General features: G+C 40.1%; 1 protein-coding gene across 9 annotated transcripts in view; it reads right to left on the bottom strand.

Moving 5' to 3' along the window:
* The window catches only part of myripb (myosin VIIA and Rab interacting protein b), a 143,670-nt gene that overhangs the window by 111,722 nt on the left and 13,638 nt on the right, over positions 1-18,310 (bottom strand). For all 9 annotated transcript variants that reach the window (XM_088071647.1, XM_088071638.1, XM_088071640.1 and 6 more), the window contains exon 2: positions 13,556-13,761. In XM_088071647.1, coding sequence (XP_087927773.1) covers positions 13,556-13,665 — 110 coding nt within the window. In that variant the 5' untranslated portion in view covers positions 13,666-13,761. The remainder of the gene's footprint in view (positions 1-13,555; positions 13,762-18,310) is intronic.

Below are 18,310 nucleotides of genomic sequence, written 5' to 3'. Positions count from 1 at the left end.
ATTTGAGATATCATTACTTAAAGTTTAAGGGATTTTTACTTTGATTAGAGGGCAGGACAGCGGTTAGTAAAGTTTCTAACAATAACACTTTACTCTAGACATCTTTAATTTGGAGGAACTGGAGGTAGCAATGATCTGGTATGTCCTTCTCTGTATTTACTCTGATTGTGGTCGAAGGTCATGAGAAGTGTAGGGAGAGTTGTTTAGTTTTCACAGGGACTGTTTCAGCCAGGCTCCAAGAAAACTGTACATGAACACACACACACACACACACACACACGCGCGCGCGCGCGCGCACGCACGCACACACACACACACACACGCACACGCACACACACACACACACACACACACACACACACACACACACACACGTGTTTGAGAAGTCAACAAATGCCAAGAGACTCATTAGGTTTTCTGAAATCTGTCAAGATATCAAACATCACACTCTGAGAGGCCTCAGTTTGGTGAGTGCAAGGGATTATGGGAAGGAAGAAAGACAGCCAGCTCTTCATGGGCTGAAATGCTTAAAAGGGGCTAATCATTTAATTTAAATGGTCTCAATTAAATTTACCCTAAAATCTGTGCTCATAAAGACGATTATTTTTCAATCAATGTATATAAATGATTTAAAGGAGCTGTGTGTTCAGATTCCAACCAACTGAAAAGTGTGGCAAGCATGTTACAAAGAAATGTTTTTATGATGTGTGTGTGGGTTTTTCTGATAACTTACACGGTGAGAAACATGGTGGTACAACACGGCGGACTCTGTGAGCGGGATCCCGCTCCCATGCAATTATTAACAGCAAAAAAAAAAAAAAAAACAAGAGAAAAAAAACAACTTATATTCCATTTCTGCCAATAAATCCCCTTTTATCCTCCACACTGGACTTTTAAACTAATATTACTATTATCATTAACGTCAGTAGCAACATCTTAAGATCACATTTCAAAGCACTAACGTGAAAGCAGTTTTCATAAAGTGCTTTACAGGATGGCATATCAGACAAGAACAGTAAAACACACAAGGAGCTAAAAATAAGCACAAGCAAAAGAGAAGTACAATAAAACAGGAGTTACAAGATGCATAAATTACATTTTTAGCAGAAACCCTTAAAAGAAGAAAGCATTGAAATAGGCTGGATTAAACCCTGTAACTGTACATAAAAGCAAGTCATAAAAGGGTTTTAAGAGGTGATTTAAGTATAGTCCATAATCCTTATGAGTGTGAGAAAGGAGCAGAAAATCAAGTGGCTTTGCTTTAATTGAGAGTGCTTTATGTAGCTCATTAGTATTGGGCTTTAATATAAGAAAGAGCCCATTCACACCAAAGCCATGTGAGCGTATCAGCAACCTCCACCTGCTGATACTGTACACAAACATGCAGCGCTGCCATGGCAATACTGACTGAAACAAGATGATACACTTTATTCTTTTTTATACATACACGCTCTGTTTTATAGGAAGAGTCAGAGAGAAAGTGCAGGAAAAATACAGAGTAAAAAAGGTGAAAAAAAAGTGATTCAGTGAGTGTCAAACCTACATAGAGACGCAGAGAGAGGAGACGGAAATTTAACAAAGTGTCAAACTGTCTTCCACGGTGTTGCGTTGACTGATGGAACACAACAACAGTCTTGAGGGAGATATTGATCAGGCTCTGCCCATTTCCTCAAAGACAGACGGAAAGATCCAACCCCGAAAAAGCATACACACCGCAGAAAATGATAATCAATGGCTGTCCAAAATAAACCAAAGAGGTCTTTTAACATGAAACAAAAATCTCCCTTGCCACACCCTCAACTCCTGCCAACCAGCTAACCTCACCATCAGCTCCACTGTTAACACCACCAGTGGCTCTGCCTGCTTTGTCTGGAGGTTTATCAGATTAGATCCATCTCATAAATTAGAGCTGCTGAGATTTAGGGGTCAAAGACGCTGCAGCAGAGGGAGATCCCCACCTAATTGGTAGATAGAGCACAGGACCGTAGAGAAAGTTCAGCACTAATTTAATATGTTGTGTGTAGAAGGGGTGACGTATTAACCAACGCTGCTCCGTCATCTATGTAAACAGATTACTTCCGCTGCCAACAAGCCTCAGCTGATGTGTTGCTTTCTTCAAGAGTCTTCACAGGGAATGAAGCGTTTTCTAGCTGACTGGTGCACAAACTGCAGCATGCTGTTAAGCCCTATTGATGAGGACAAAAATCTGTGGCACACTTAAATATATTCAATGTAAAACTAATTTCGGTGAAAAGTTCAAATTGTTTTTTCTCTCTTTAGATAGCCTATTACTATTAACATTCACAAAGTGTCCACTAAAGATTAAAGTCCCAGTCCTGAGACATTTTGAAGTTTGTAAAAAAAAAAAACTCTGCTATGATATGTATTTTATTTGACATTGTTTCCAACATAAAAACTCTGAGATATAATCTGAAAAGGGGCTAGAAGCACATTTCTTTTAGCCAGGTGATATCATCCTGCTGACATAAGCCTTCAACATTCGGTTTCGCTCTCTGTATCAGTCTGAACTCGCCGCTGTCCCAAATGATTTCAGCAGGCAGGAGTTACTCGCTTTGACATACAAACTCCATCATCAAGTCCTGAAGTTAGCATTAGCCTCTACTGCACAGACACACTGTCAGATAGACAGTAGCAGTCTAACAATACAGTTTATTTAAATCTACCATTTTTATGTGATGTGTACCTCGTCGTCAACAATCCCCATGATTTCCCCTCATTTCTCATTCAGTAGCCAACTGCCAACCTGCATGAAAACTTTAAAGCCTCTTGTATCTGCTCTTCCATTAGCGTAATCAATGAACATTGTACTTTTGTAACATCTTCTTCATCACCAACACAGCCAGCTTTTCCCAGAAACAGTCAGCAAAACATCTTTTTCTCTGAGAAACTACCACAAGTGCATCATCTTGCTCTTTTTTAATTGCCATTATTGACAATTTCTGCAATAGCTTCACTTATTGCTGTGTTAACTCTACTAATGTTCAGCTGTCCTGCAAATCTGCAATTTACATTATCAACCACAGTGCAGTCCCTGATTGGCTGCTTACGTTGTCAACTACAGTACAGATCCTTGATTGGCCCAACTGGATTTTAATTTTCGGAAAGTGTTTGAGGGAAACAGAGCAAACAGAATGTTGAGCTCATGTCTTACCTGGCTGCGTCTCTTTGAGAAATTCTGTATCTGGCCTCCACCCAGCCAACCACTGCTATGTGCTAAGTTTCGCTTTCTGCTTTCTCTTCAGGTATTTTTTTTTCTATGAAATATCTAAAAAAGTTGAATCCATGCTGTAATGCCATGAAGATGTTCAACTTAAAATTAAATCTGGCACAGAAAAGCAACACGCTCTAACAGCTGAGAGGCTTGGGCAATTTATTTTTGGCATTTTTTCTTGAAAAACTAATAAAAATGTTTCATTATTTATCATTTTTTTAATTGTTTCTGGTCTAAAATCCTTGTCCTACAAAGTCACATTTGGACTTTTTAAGAGATAATTGCTCTAACTTTGATTTAGTATTTTATTGGAATTATACATTTTTATTATATGCAACTGTGCTTACAATGAGATTCTTTGCTCAAACTCAGCATAAAAATTAAATAAAAAAAGGTGAGGGGAATAAACAAAACTTTTTCCCACTAGTTGTGCATCAAATAAAAAACATATGACACAGCTATATGTAAAGTCATCCATTTATCCCCCCTTCAGCATTACCATTCTGTGTCAGACAGCATATTGAAATGCTTGGAGGGAATGATGGCAGAAAACACACCTCAGAGGAAGAACAAGACAACTGGAACAGAGACAGAACATAACCTGAATACAGAGAGGGTTTAACATTGAGGTGTGGCGGTGCTACAAAAAGAAAAAAGGGGATTCATTTTCTGCAATGAGCCAGACTACACCCTGAGCAGAGTGTACCGTCTGTCTCTGTCTCCTCACCTCTCACACACACTGTAATCCCACAGAGGATCCTTCAATTTCTCACATTTTGAACTCCCACAAAGACAGACAGACCCTCTGAGAAGCTGTGACTAACCGACTGTGTCCGAGCACTTGAACCCTGCCTTGCTGCCCAACACCCCTGCAAACGGCACAAGCCCTCGTAATTAATACGGCTGGCGGAGGTTCAATCACTTTAATGTCACGCAGGAGATAAGGCCCACGGGATCAATGACTTTGCTTTTTGGGAGGTAAATGAGTCTTTTGTCTCCTGGCTTAGGTGTAATGAGGAGCTGGACATGTGAGAGGAGTGTGGCAATTATTCAGAAAAGGAAAGTCTCTGTGCTGTCAGGCCAAGCATCACTCAATCCCTCTGGACAGAGAGCAGCTCTTCCAACACCATCTCAACACATGGCTACTGCTAATGAGGAGATGTAGGAGGAGAGAAGGAGACAGGGGGATTTAGAAGGAACTACTGAGTGGAAAATAGAGAGAAATAGGATAGATTAGCAAACCACAAAGGAAACAGTTGAAAACTAGATACTGTAGATTCAGGAGACAGGGAACAAGATAAGACAGCTCCTGCAACCAACTATTTTCCTCAAAACAGCCCTTGACATTTGGCCAGCAGCAGAAGTAATCACTGCAGACCTGAACAGATATAAAAGTAATAGCTCAGGCGATCGCTCTGAGTCTGTCTTAGTCTTTCTGCAGATAACTGCTATCTAAGTGGAAATGTATACACCTTTATCTGGGGGAAGACGAAGCTAAGCAGTGAGACGTTCACCTCAGTTTGACCGTCGCTTAGCAAAGGCTAAAATGCAACACACACACACATACACACACAGATATACACGTTTATGCTGGCAAGGTTATTAAGGAGAAACCTATCTACTCAGTCAGCTAGAAACACAAAAGCGGTGTATGAACTATGAAAGCGATTGTGCCACAAGTAGCCAGGGTGGATTATTTTTCACTATCTCATCAGCCGATCCAGTGGGCTCAGCAGCTCCAGAGGACGGCGACGCCGCGCAGCTGCTGATGTGTCACACTCAGGGGAAATCAGAATCTTCCTCCATCAGACGTCGTAAACCACCGTCTGTTTAGGACACTTTGCTCAGGAGAGTCCTCTGATGCTCAGGCACGCGCGCAAACTGAGTCCTCAGAGATGCACATTTTGCTGCTTAGAAATTCCATGCACTAAACTTCTTTTTATGCTCAAGTATGAAGGTGTCGCTTGACTGATCACCCGTATAAACATAGAGAGCAGCAAGCCCGGTGCAGCTATACAGACTCTTGATCAAACAAACGCTGCACTAACAAGTCAAATCCAAATGAGTTTGACTGGCTCTGACACAAACATATATCACTGAGCTCAGTTTATATAAAAAATGTATCTTGAATTTGATTAATGTTTGCTGGAAATTACATTTGCAAAAGTATTCACAAACAATGCTTCACTGGCTCAATAAATATTTAATCAGACATATTAGACCAACACCCTAGAGGCGTGGAGTACTTTTTATAAAGTATTACTACAGTATGCATTTAAATAAAAATACATACATATATATATCGTAAATAAATTGTATCTTAAGAAATATTTTACCAGCCACTTTTTTAGAGATAAGACGTTCGACTCAACTTGATTATGTTAATACAAAAAGCTGCTGCACCTCTAATAAATGGACAGCAGTGTGTGTGTGTGTGTGTGTGTGTGTGTGTGTGTGTGTGAGAGAGAGAGAGAGACAGAGAGAGACCAAACGCAGTATGCATAAGCATGCCCATGTATAATTGCCGTGGTCAGGGGGGCTATATTTCTGTCTGCTAATTAAGTTTAATTATATTGAATATCATCTACTAAGGGCCATATTAAAGACTAATTAGAAATCACAGAGTCTGTGGCAGCAGCTGTACAGATCACCTCAGCAGCCCCAAACACATGAAAGCAAATTAAAGCAAGCTGGTCAAAAACTCACTCTGTTTCCATATGCTTTCAAACGCTCCATGCAAAACAGCAAGGGGTGTGAAGAGGGGGGTCCTTCATTTGTCATCTGGCATGTTATTTCAGTAATTTATTAACCACCTAATAACAACTTGAAGCTAGAAAAGGTGCACTCAGTAGAGCACCAATCTCCACCAGGTGTGCTGGAGGCATGTTTTTGGGTAACAAGGAGTGCAGGGCGGAGTGTGTGTCCAGCGTGATGCAGGACAGCACTGGATTGAAGGGGACATACTATATAGTTACATTCAGGGTTCCCGCACATTCTTACCGATGAAATTTCCATAACTTTTTCATAATATTTTACCTAATTTCCACAACTTTAATTAGTTTAACATGGGTAGACCAATATCACGATACAGACATACATTAATAAACACACACCTCCCGGGGATTTGTTGACACGCAAACTGCTAGTGCTAGTGCACCCCATTTTATGAAATATATATAATATATATGTGCATTTCTTTCTTGTCAAAAAGCATTTGTTTTATAGACATGTGTAATAATTGTATGTGACCTTGGCTGAAGCTTATTTGATACTTTGATAAATGAAGGTCAATAGCTGTCATGTCCAATCGTGAGGTTTCCTCCCTACAAATGAATCAATGACACAACACAGTGGCCAGATATGGCTTATCTGGACAGCTGTACATGTATAATAATAGCCAAAACAATGTATATCTAAAACATCTCTTAAACATTCTATTAATTCCATGCCATTTCCCGGCCTTTAAAACAGTTTTTCCTAGTATCATGACTCGGTGGAGATAATAAATATTTCCTATTGCAGAATATTCACACTTTAATCTTTATACTTCTGCTCACCTTCTTGTCCACCATTACACTTGGTCCTGTCTCATAGAAGAGGGTGACATTATTAAACGTCTACTGCATAAATGTCAGGCCAAAATAGACTTATGTGATCAGCTTTGATGAAATAAAAAAATACTCCAGTGTTGTACTGGCATGCTGTAGCCCGTAGATAGGTTTTTTTTTTTGTTTTGTTTTGTTTGTTGGACATTGTCCTTTTTGGACATGATATGTTAATGTAAGTTGCTTATTGAAAATCTGTTATATATGGTCACTATCATTTTTGTTTATGCATTTTATCTATTTACTTTTTTTAATTCAATTTATTCAAAAAACTAAACAAAAACATTGAAGAAATAGTAGAGAGAGTCTGGCAGTAACCAGCTCCTGGCCATCACTGTGAGCATAAACAGGCCTGTATCAATCATGTTACCCTGTAAGACTATGAAATGTGATGAATCACAAAATGATGCTGGTAATACACCTGTGAATGTGGCTACAGATAAAAAGGTCAAAAGGATTTGTCCTTCCTTCTTGCTGTGCACAAACACACATACACACGCCACAAAATCAGTGCATTCACACACACACGCGGCACGTACACACAACACAGCACTTCCACATCAAAAACAATCCACATCAACATGACTCAGACAAATAACCCACACCAATAACGTAACACAGCTAATCCCCACCAATATTGAACCGCAGCCAAGAGAACACAACTACCACAACAACAGGCAGACTGAAATTAACTCCATCCAGACTTGTTTCTCTGGCTGCTGCATGAAAATACATTAATGCTAAAGGTGGAGGGATTAGCCACGAAAAGCTGTTTTATTGTTAAGAGTCTTCTGTGTGTGTGTGTGTGTGTGTGTGTGTGTGTGTGTGTGTGTGTGTGTGCAGTTACACATTACAGCTTTGGGCCATTTCATGTGAAAGAACGTCACATGTTAACATAGGGCCCAACACTGGATTATGGCACAGAATAAACACCTTAGAGAAGCAAGGAATAACACATGTCTGTTGAACACAATGGAGCCATTCAACCACCCGCAAAGCTGTGCTGGACTAGTTACACGATTTCAGGATTTCTGAAGTTCAGGTCAGTTCACTAGTCCGGCAAACCTGTTTCATTAAAATAGTTCGTCAAACCAAAACACAAGCTAATACATATAGACTGTTCAATCGTCTACAGGGCTAATTACTGTACTGAGGAAGGTGCGTTTAATAGATCGGAGCCGATGCTGTAAAAGGACATGACCTCAGTCGTGAAAGTAGATGTCAGAAGGTGGATCTGTCCCCATTTAGCACTGCTTTAATACAGGAGATGGCACTGCAGCCCAAAGGGACTGTCCTGCAATGAAGGGCAACATCCTCTGACTGCTCGTGCTCTGAAATCCAATTACACCAATTTATCGATCGTCGTGTATACAGAGCTATTTGGGCCAAACAGAACCTGACTGGCTTTTATCTTGGCTTGAAAATAATACATTTTTTAGAAGTTGTCCTCTTACTTTGGACATTTGAGAGTGTGTTTGTGTCATCTCCAGAGAGCCAAGAGGATAAATACAGGAGGAAATGGAGGTCAGTTCCTGCACCAACAGAGTGACACCGACTGCCACCTTCTTGGCAGCATCCTGACCTTCCTGTGTGACTCCTGATCCCTGTACCTGCCTGTCACATTCACAACCGCTAAAAGAAACACCAGCTGACATAAAGGAAAAGATGGAAAGAAGCTTTTGGCTGCACGAGGCACATTAGGTACAAGTGTACAGATTCAAAAATCCCATACAAGGTTAGGGAGGGTTAATAAAGCTAAAAAAAATGAACATTAATAGAATAACTGCAGTTAATCTTTCATGCGTCTGTGACATCCTGTCACAGCTTTCACAGCTGTTACTTTGTGGAAAAGAGCCTTTTGAATATCCCTTAACATTATTATCAGTGAACTATTGCCTTTATTGAAGTTTGTAGTTTCAATAGCTTGCTCATTTATGAATATATTGGCATCTGCTATTGAAATCACAACCTTGAAATGCGTATTTTTAAGGCAACAGGGCACCGGTAATGATGTTAAGGGATTTTCGGAGGGCGCATTTCCACAAACTAAGATTACAAGAGAGAGCGAGACTGGGGGGAGTCAATTGGTCCAATACTTCGCAATAATTTGTCCTTGCAGCGTTGCACAGATGAATTGTTGGACAGACTTGTCACAGCTGCAATTTAAATGAGTTCTGAAGTAAGCATTACGGATACAGTAATTGGCCCATCCATACAAGGACTTGCCAGCCACATGTGTGGAGTGGATCTTTCCTAACGCTGAGAGCAAATTAACCATAAGAGTCACCAATAGCTGGAGCTTAGGCCATCTTCTCACCACTCACACAGATGCATTGGTGGATAACTATTTCTATCTATAATCATTTCCCCGTCTGATTCCCTTGGGAGTGCTTGCACTGTTTGTTAAGTAGGCCCACGTCTGTGCTCCCTTGAGTCTCCTGCTGCTTCATAATGAGCCTCTCTAGCTGTACGGCCGCAAAGACGGCGGAGGCCAGAGGTTGAGCTGTTCACCCTCTCTAATTGGCAGAATCACACTCTCACTCTTTAACAGCAGAGCAATCAAGGTACGGAAGTTACTAAAGATTTATTGTCCCAGATCTATTCCAAAAAAAGCTGTGCCGAAGCTCACAGTTAAAGCCAATGGCAGAAAACATCAAAAGAATACAATAAACGATAAAAAGAGATACCGGCCAACACTTCAGTCTGTCGAAGTTAATGAGCCAAAAAAGGTAACTCTTCCAGGTTTAAGGGCAAACGCAGCACAGGTGCAGTCTCCGTTCATTTCAAGCTAAGCTCCTGAGACATCCACTTGATAGTGTAGTGGAAAAGAGATGTCTCATGTGTGAATCAATGACACAATAATTCAGATATTAACTCACAAAAATGCATTTTGTGTATGTTTGGGGGTGGATTAACATGTTAGAAACCCTTTCCTCATTAAACATGTACAGTGCAGATGGAAACCTACAAATCTGCATTGTTCATCCGTCAGTGGCAGGTTCAGATGACAAACCCACTGTCTATGTACTGAATGATAATGCACTGTCTCCATTTCCTAGAATTTAGATTTTGAAAAAAAAAGAAAAAGTTTAAGATTGTCTGGTAAAAACAACACGCTAGAGCCTTGAAAGCTGCCTCCAGTTAAAGTTTTGAGTATTTAACATGTCCATACAGTGTTTTTTGCCATATCACAAGCAAAATAAGCAGTCAGTGCCAAGCATTTCCATCTTAGAACTGCAATGTACCAATGACTGTCACCAGAAACTTGTTACATCACAACCCTAAGAAACTAATCTGATCATCTTGCGAGGGTGGGGCTCTCCATAACATTGGCAAAATAAGGAGTTTTAGAGAAGCTAGATGGAGCTACAAATCAGTATTTTGCTGGTTTTACTTTCACTTCGACTGCTCAGAGCTTCACTTCGAGTGCTCAGAGCTGGCGATCAGGCACAGGATTAATCTAACATTAGCAACAGATTACTGTATTAGCTGTTTGATAATGTTGTCAAGCTGAGGGCTCATGTTATATATTCCTGTTTACAAGCAGAGGATTGCGTGTTTGATGAGCAGAGTCAAAGGTGAGAAGGTATGCTTGAGAATAGGTCTGCACAGTATTACATCTTAGCCATTGTAAGACAATTTTAAATCCTAGAAAATCAAATTATGTAAATTTGATGAACAGTGGATCACTCATGGGTTTTATTTATTCTATTAAAATCTGTATTTTCTTATTTATGGAGTCATATTCTCATTGAGATATACACGTCTTTCCTTGTACAGTTTGAAATAAAAAATAATATACAACATCATAATAAAAAATCCCTCACATAGTGATAAAAGCAAAGAAATGCAGAGGCATCATAAACTAGTCCACATTAAAACTTTAGGTGATATACAAAACAGTGTTGATTGCCCCTAACTAGGCTTATAGCTGTGTGCATACCTTTATTTACATATTTATTACAGTCCCATATTTATGAGACAGAAGGTAATATCAGTTAAGTGTTTCAATGTTTCTTATTATTCAGCATGGGAGAAAATTAAAATGGAGTATTTAAAGTGCCAGCCGAGGCTTATAAACTACCCCATGAAGCCTTCAACAGGGTAATTTACAACTCTGCAGGGCTGACTTCATTCAAGGAAGAAAAACAAATGTCAGCCATGCATGGATGTGAAAAACCAACAGGGAGAGAGCTATCTGCCGAAACACCATCTGCTGTACACAAGCTTTAATATTCCTATTCATATACTGTAAAGGTTTCACATTTCAAGTCAAAGACAAATGGGTTTCTCTCTCTTTCTGTAACCTGATCTGTTAGACAAGCACTCTTCCTTTTAGATACAAGAAAAAAGTGATTGATGCAAAGCGTAATTCAAAAGACAACAGTTCAGTAACACAGACGGCCACCGGAACCTGAGCCTGACCGAGGACACGTCCTTGTTCTTCGGATGAAAACCAGCGCAAGTAAATTCAGGTGAATTTCATGCACTTGAAGTCATACTGTAAGTCCAGTGATCTCTTAGGATGCAGTGAAACCAAATGTCAATTTATATAATGTATCAGAGATGAAACAGGCGTCCTATGCTTTTCAGCTGGGAAAGATTATTTTTTAGAAACATGATCTATTGTTTCTGGATTGTTGAAATACTCCAATAAATGATGAGCTGTCAGGCGCTCAGTGATGAGGAAAGCCACCCTCATCACTGGGGACCCCTCCCACCCCCTGCACACTCCTTCATGCTGCTGCCATCAGGCAGACGCTAAAGAACCCCACAGGCCCGGAAAAACATTTACAAAAAATCCCTCATCCCATCTGCAAAAACTGCCCTTAATAAGAACACACAGATTGCACTTTTTTAAAACTGTTGTTGAATGTCTTTTAGTCAGTGTGCCTGGGTGTGGTTCTTAATTACATTTTGCTTATAATACTTAAACACTGAAGGAAGAATTTTTACTTCTATTAGTACTCTCACAGTCTGTTATTATGAACTTGCACTTTGTTAGATAATTCAATTTGTCATCACTGAATAAAAAAAAATGTGACAAAGGCTAATCTTCAGGGAGCTGAAACATCAGTTAGGTGTTCAGGAGGTATTGCATGAAGGAATAACATCCAACAGTAAAAACACAATTAGAACAAATACAGGAGGGAAACAAATCTGTGTCAGCTGTGTTATTGTGTAACACGAGCAGTTTTAGCTGCTAAAACAAACTAATTTGTCTGTCAGTTTGCATGTAATATCTACTTTGGAAACTTTGCTTTTAAAACATTAACAAGGCTACAAACACACAGTCTGATTGTTTTTATGAAGAACTGTTGCCTCATCAATGTCTGCCTGCTGCCTCAACATTAATGTGCTCATCTTTTTACAGTAAACAGCAGTAATAACAGCCTGAGAGGCAGAAATTCTTTTTGATCATTCATGACAGCTTGGTGGGAGAACATTTTACAGCCCAGTAATTTGGGAATACACCATCTTTGCTTTGAAACGGATTCTGGGAAAATAAGTAGAGTTTCAAGCACTGCGGACCAACAGCTGCTTTCTGGTTTGTGTAGCAACTTTGCTGCGCTCCTCTGAGTACGGCTAAGATGTTTAATGCTCTGAGTAACACAGACTAATCACACATGGCATCCGCTCAAGAACACAAAACCACCGAGGATCACCGTTCAAATCTGAAGAAAGACATCAAATCTCCACAACAAAATAGCTGATGCAGGGGCCTGGCAGGTAGTCAAAGCAGCATATTTGTGTTCACAAAATTATAGGGTGCAACCACACTTAAAATGCAGCAAAAAACACATTTTTGTTGTGACATTAGATACACTGGAGATTGAAAACTAAAACCTTCCCCCTGTAGTACTGCTGAAACAACACAAAGCAGACACACTGATCTGACTGCATTTGATAGACAAACTCCCATGGAGGACTGTCACAACCGAACCGAATCCCCTCTGTTTACGGGCTGTCACAGGGAGGAGAGGGAGGGAGTGAAGGACGAGGAGGAGAGGAGGAGAGGAGGAGAGGAGGAGAACGACGGTCCAGCACTTGTCGCATGTTAAGTAAGAAGCTGTGACACCGGAGCAGAGCCTTGAGGCCCAGACCGTCTGACCCCCACAGACCTGCCAGCCCGCAAGCAGAAAATACAAGACAAGCATCTTCCCTCTTACAGCCCCTGACTGTGCCTTCATAACCCTACAGCTGGAAATCCTGTAGAGAAATAACTGCAGCTGAAAACACATCGGCTTTGTTCAAAAATCATGCTTTCAGATCTCACAACAAGAGATTTTAATTACAATCTATCTCTGATGAATAAAAGGAATAGTGTGGGCACAACAAAGGCAGGGTTAACAGTGTTACTATTTGTGAAGCGTCACATTCAACTACATTTATGCAAGCAATTGACAATTCTGATAGATATTTGAACCTGATTTTTTTGGTTTTGTAAATGCTAAAAACAGCGTTGCTCTTATTACTTATCTATAGTGTCAGTAGCAGAATAGGAAAGGGAGATTTGAACCCTTGACATTTATAATAGCCTATATAGTAAGTGTCTTTGTCAGCTGAGCCAGCTGTACACAACTATATCTGGTCATTTTTTTTGCTCACAGGCAAATGTCATCCCTCCTTATCAGCTCCTCTCAAATCATCCTGTGTGTGTCGCCTGAAACGTGTAAAAATACTAGAAAAAAGCGCCTGCAGGAGAATCCCATCTCACCTCAGCCTCTCCTCCTCCTTCTTTCGCAGCTTCATGTCCCGCTGGACCACTTTCAAGACATGCTCTGCCTCGTCATCCGTCAGGCCCGACAGGTCCAGCTTCCGGCCCATTGTTCCTGGCCTCGCCACACTGAGCTGCTGGTCCGAGAGGGATGGACGAGGAGCGGCACGGGCTCTGCTGCTCTGGGGGCCGAGGCTGAGACAACCCTGGAGGAAAAGAGAGAGACAGAAAATTTTAAATGATTTTTTTTTTTTTTTTGTGGAATCAATTCACTCTTTTGGAGCTGAGCATTAATATGCCTGGCATCTAATTAGGCAGAGTGTCTGAAAGATCTCTTGTACACCTGGTTCTAAGTAATTTATGACTTTCATCAACCTCTATTAGCCAAGGAATTAAAACACCGATAGGTCTCTGGCTCGGCTTTTAGTGCGATGAACAGAAACATAAAAATCAGATTTCCACACCCTATTACAACAGACATCCAGTATAAAGAAACACAGATCTCACCATGCAAACAATATTGCAATGTTTCCTTTTATGACTTGTGGACAAAATACACTGTTACACTACAGAAGCTGTTTGCCTGCAGCGTGAACTCTGATCTCAGTGCAGCTGAAAATTGGTTTGGACTGGAGTTTAGTGGTCGGGGGGGGGGTATTCGTTTTACTGTTTCTGGTCATTACTAATGTGATTATGAAAACAAATGCTGCCCTCCCCTAAACCAAAAATAGGTCAGGGCTTCATCAAAGCCATTATCAAGCCATGAATGTCAGTACAAAATGTTGTGGCAATCCATCCAGTAGAAATTAAATTTAGATATTTCATTGGATAATTAGAAAATTTGAGCTGTCTCTTTTTTCCAAGCTGCTGCATGACAACACAATTCAGCAGCACCACAAACTACAGCCTCCGTAAATAAACATCACTCTATGCAACTGACTGTACCGTATCTCCACTCCCCAAAGCATAGACATTCAAAGCACACCTCCTGTGTGATAAGATCATGTTTTCTGCATGGAGCATGCAAAGCAGGCTGGAAGCTGTGAAGAGCCTGTCAACAAACATGGTAGTTGCAGATGTCATGTTTCTGTGCAGTAATGTGCATTTTACAGGTATTCATTTAGCTTTGGAATGGTTCATCTTGTATGTGACACAGTGAGTGTGTGCATTTGTGTAAACATGCTATACGTACTTGGGTGCAATCCAGCTGCAAACCTTTGAGAGATACAGCTGTATACCCTTCTTTAGGGCTTTCGCAAAAACTAATTTTGTTGGTCAATTTATTATCCCAGAAATATATGCAATAAACAGTGTTATTGTCTTTTTGGGACATTTTCATGCCACTGATATAATTATGATATAACAGTATAAGAATGCAAACACACCCTGTCAAAGAGCACATGGTTTCCCACACAATTTATTTGTGGCAGCCCACCACAATCAAAACATCTGCCATCGTACTGATTTTATTTTTGGAGCTGGACCATTAATTTGGAGTGCTGCTGGACTGCATAGCTTTCGGTCATTCACTGCACCACTCTCTTAGACGATAGATGTGGCAACAGAATGCCAGGTGCACTTAAAGTGAAACTTGATAGTTCATTTCACTGGGTCCAAAAGTTTGCATTCACTCGCCTCTGCTCTCCTCCTGTCCTGCATTGATCTGATCACATCAGACTGGATCGCCAGATCAATTACTCGCCCTGCAAGTAAAATTCCTCATGAAGAGTTCTGGCTTCGCTGCGTTCACAAACCCACAATATCGTCTGACTTTAGAGAGAGGAAAGTATGGATTGTATGTATAAATTAAAGTACTTTTGTTGGAGTAGCACAAAATTACTCCGTTTGAGAGTTAAAAGAAAATTTTTCCACAAAAAACGCTATGTCGTCTTTGAAGCGTAGTCTTATTTTCCATCAGAATCGAGGTGGAGAGTCTTATAATCAGTTGGAAAACCCTGCTGTTTATTCTGGCATCATGCTGACCAAAATGTTGGTGACATTTTTATGTAAACACCCAAGTAAACACAACAGGCAATATCGAGGTCAGCAACATATTTGAGGCCGTATCTGCATATATCATATGATAATTTCTTTGTGTAATCACTGAGACAGGCCTATGCATTTTAGTGAAATTATTTGTACACTTTAAATATTTAATTGTGCATTGACAGTAAATTACTGGCTACTAGTTGCTTTACTAAGTTATTGTATAATTTTTACAAAAAATGACTGTAAAATGTGTGCTATATAACCATAAAAGTACACCCTTTCAAACAGCAATAAACTATAAATTCTTAAAATTCAGACGCTGGAATTGGAATATGATATGAATCAGTATATTGCGTGTTAATCTGATAGCATAAACATTGTGACGGCCCTCAGCATATTAGTGATATCACTTGGATTTTACTCAGGGACTGACTGCACTGTACTGATCATATATTAAAGTTAGAACCTGGACTGTTTATGACTGAGCCAACTTAAAAACAAGCCTGACATCGGTTATTTGTGGGGTGAAAGGGACGCAAGTAAGAAGTGAGGAAAGCATGATGAGGGGCAAGATCGAGGGCCGGCCCATAAAACTAAAACGGAGGGATGGCGGGAGAAAGAGAGCAGCAGAGACAGATGAGGTGATGGACAGAAGGAGAAGGTCCATTAACTGCAGTGTCTAAACAAGATGGGAGAGCGCTGGCAGTGGAGAGAGCAATGATGACTCAGAAGGCCAGACAATTATGTCCGTTCTATTATTGGGCCAATAGCTTCATCGACAGAGCGTCTCTCCTCTCACTCTGCTAATCATTCAATCCTCCAGTTCAGCTCAGGGTCTGTCTCATCATAGACTGTTGTTGAATGTTTACATTTTAACAACAGAAAACAAAATTGTACATATTTATGTTTGTTTCTGTGATATTCAGCTCTATTTATTCCGAAAACACATTTAAATATTATCAATCACTGTTGGACTGGAGCATCTACGCAGCAAAACAAACTTTACCTCATGTTTGTCATTTTGATTAAAAGCTCCAGGCAAACCAGAGGAATACTGTTTTCATTGCTACCATTTGATTTCATCCTTACACATATCTCCATCAGATGCTTTTATGAGTCATTTGTATCAGTGGGAATGTAAAATCCACAAGGGCAAATGCAAGCACACACTCAATCACACACATGCACATGTGTGAGGGAGAGCTTTTGTCACATTCTTAGCTACAGTGGAAAAAAAAAGATGTAAAATCTCTCAGTCTCAGACATCTGCTTTCACACTGTGTAAATACAGAATACCATTCACGAGCGCTCCTCATTCAGCTGTGATAAGTGACCTTGCCCTCACCTCAGGAAAGGTTATCCAGTCTGACAGAATAGCACACTTTATACAACATGTTAAAAAACACACTCAGGCTCATGTGGACAATCATGTGCCAGCATGTGTCCACACACACCGACAGATACATACAGCAGCACCGACAATGGACTCTATAGTCCTGCATGTTGCAGAGTTTCACTCTAAATGTCACAGTCTGTGGGTTCTATTAGCTATTCGAAATAAACTTTTTTTTTGGTGTAAGCAAGTGAAAAAGTTGTCACCCTATAGCTGCACTGGTTAGTACACAGAAGTATCAAAACAAATGTGCTCAATCGTGGCCATAATTTGATGTTCAGGTGATGAATATGATTTATAAATATGAAGCCACAACTAGCAGCAGCATCATAAGCTAGAACTGGAAACAGGGAAAAGTTGCAAATGTTGTACTTTTCGGTCAATCAAAAATGCATCCAACAAAAAGACAATTTTCAGCATTTTTAATGGCAGCAGATCAGTTTCAAATATTGCAGGGAGTATTTGAAGAAGAGGAAGCAGCCACAGTGAACTGTTAGATGCAAAGCTGCACACCTCCAATGTAGCCAGGTAAACAACTCCATTATGCTCTGCTGTCTGCAGACCTGTGAATGATGGAAAAAAGCCAATTATTGCCTGACTTCACTATTAAATATGACAATATTGTTTTGCAGCACCCCATTCATTATAACCAGTAAGTACAAGTGTTGCCAAATCAAACAGGACTGAAATCTTAAGAGATTGCTACCAAAATAACCAGCTGCTGGCTGTATAGCCTTCCATTAAATGTACCAGACAAACATGTGAGGTATCTTTTTGTCTCTTTGGGGATTTACAATAATATAAGTCGTCAGATATCATTAAGACCCAGTGATGGCCATGTTGGTCAGGTTTTTTTTTTGGTCCAATTCTTGGACATAATTTATCCAGAGTCTCATCCAAACTAGGCAACCGGATTGGCCAGAATTGGGCGAGTTTATTTAGGGCGTCATTTATTCTGAATTTCAGCCAAGTCACAAAGATGTGGCCTGACTTATTTCTTCAATCGTGCCAAGTTTGGGCCAGTGTCGTGGCAGGTCACTTTGGCTACCTGGGGGCCTTTGTCCTAAAATTCTATCAAAATCATTAAAACTATTAAAAATACCTTGTTTGATTTTGACTAATATTAAAGCACATATACACTAATGTTAAATGAAATATTGTCTAAAATATGACTCAGTATCATGTCTAATGGTACAATGCCAACAAATTTTTTGCCTTTTATACTGTAATACTGATGGCAATCGTGGAATCAGTGGGAACGTATCTTCTGCGCGGCTGAAGATTCACCAACTTAGTCTGAAATTAGTGCATTTTCTGATTGTCATTCTGACAGGAACCTGCAGCAGTATCTCAGTTAATTTAAGAGTAAAATT

This window comes from Plectropomus leopardus, chromosome 21 (assembly GCF_026936395.1).
Source record: "Plectropomus leopardus strain MGB_pleo_1.0 chromosome 21, ASM2693639v1, whole genome shotgun sequence".
NCBI lineage: Eukaryota > Metazoa > Chordata > Actinopteri > Perciformes > Serranidae > Plectropomus > Plectropomus leopardus.
Note: the sequence above shows the minus strand (reverse complement) of the source record. Positions and strands in the feature narration are given on the sequence as shown.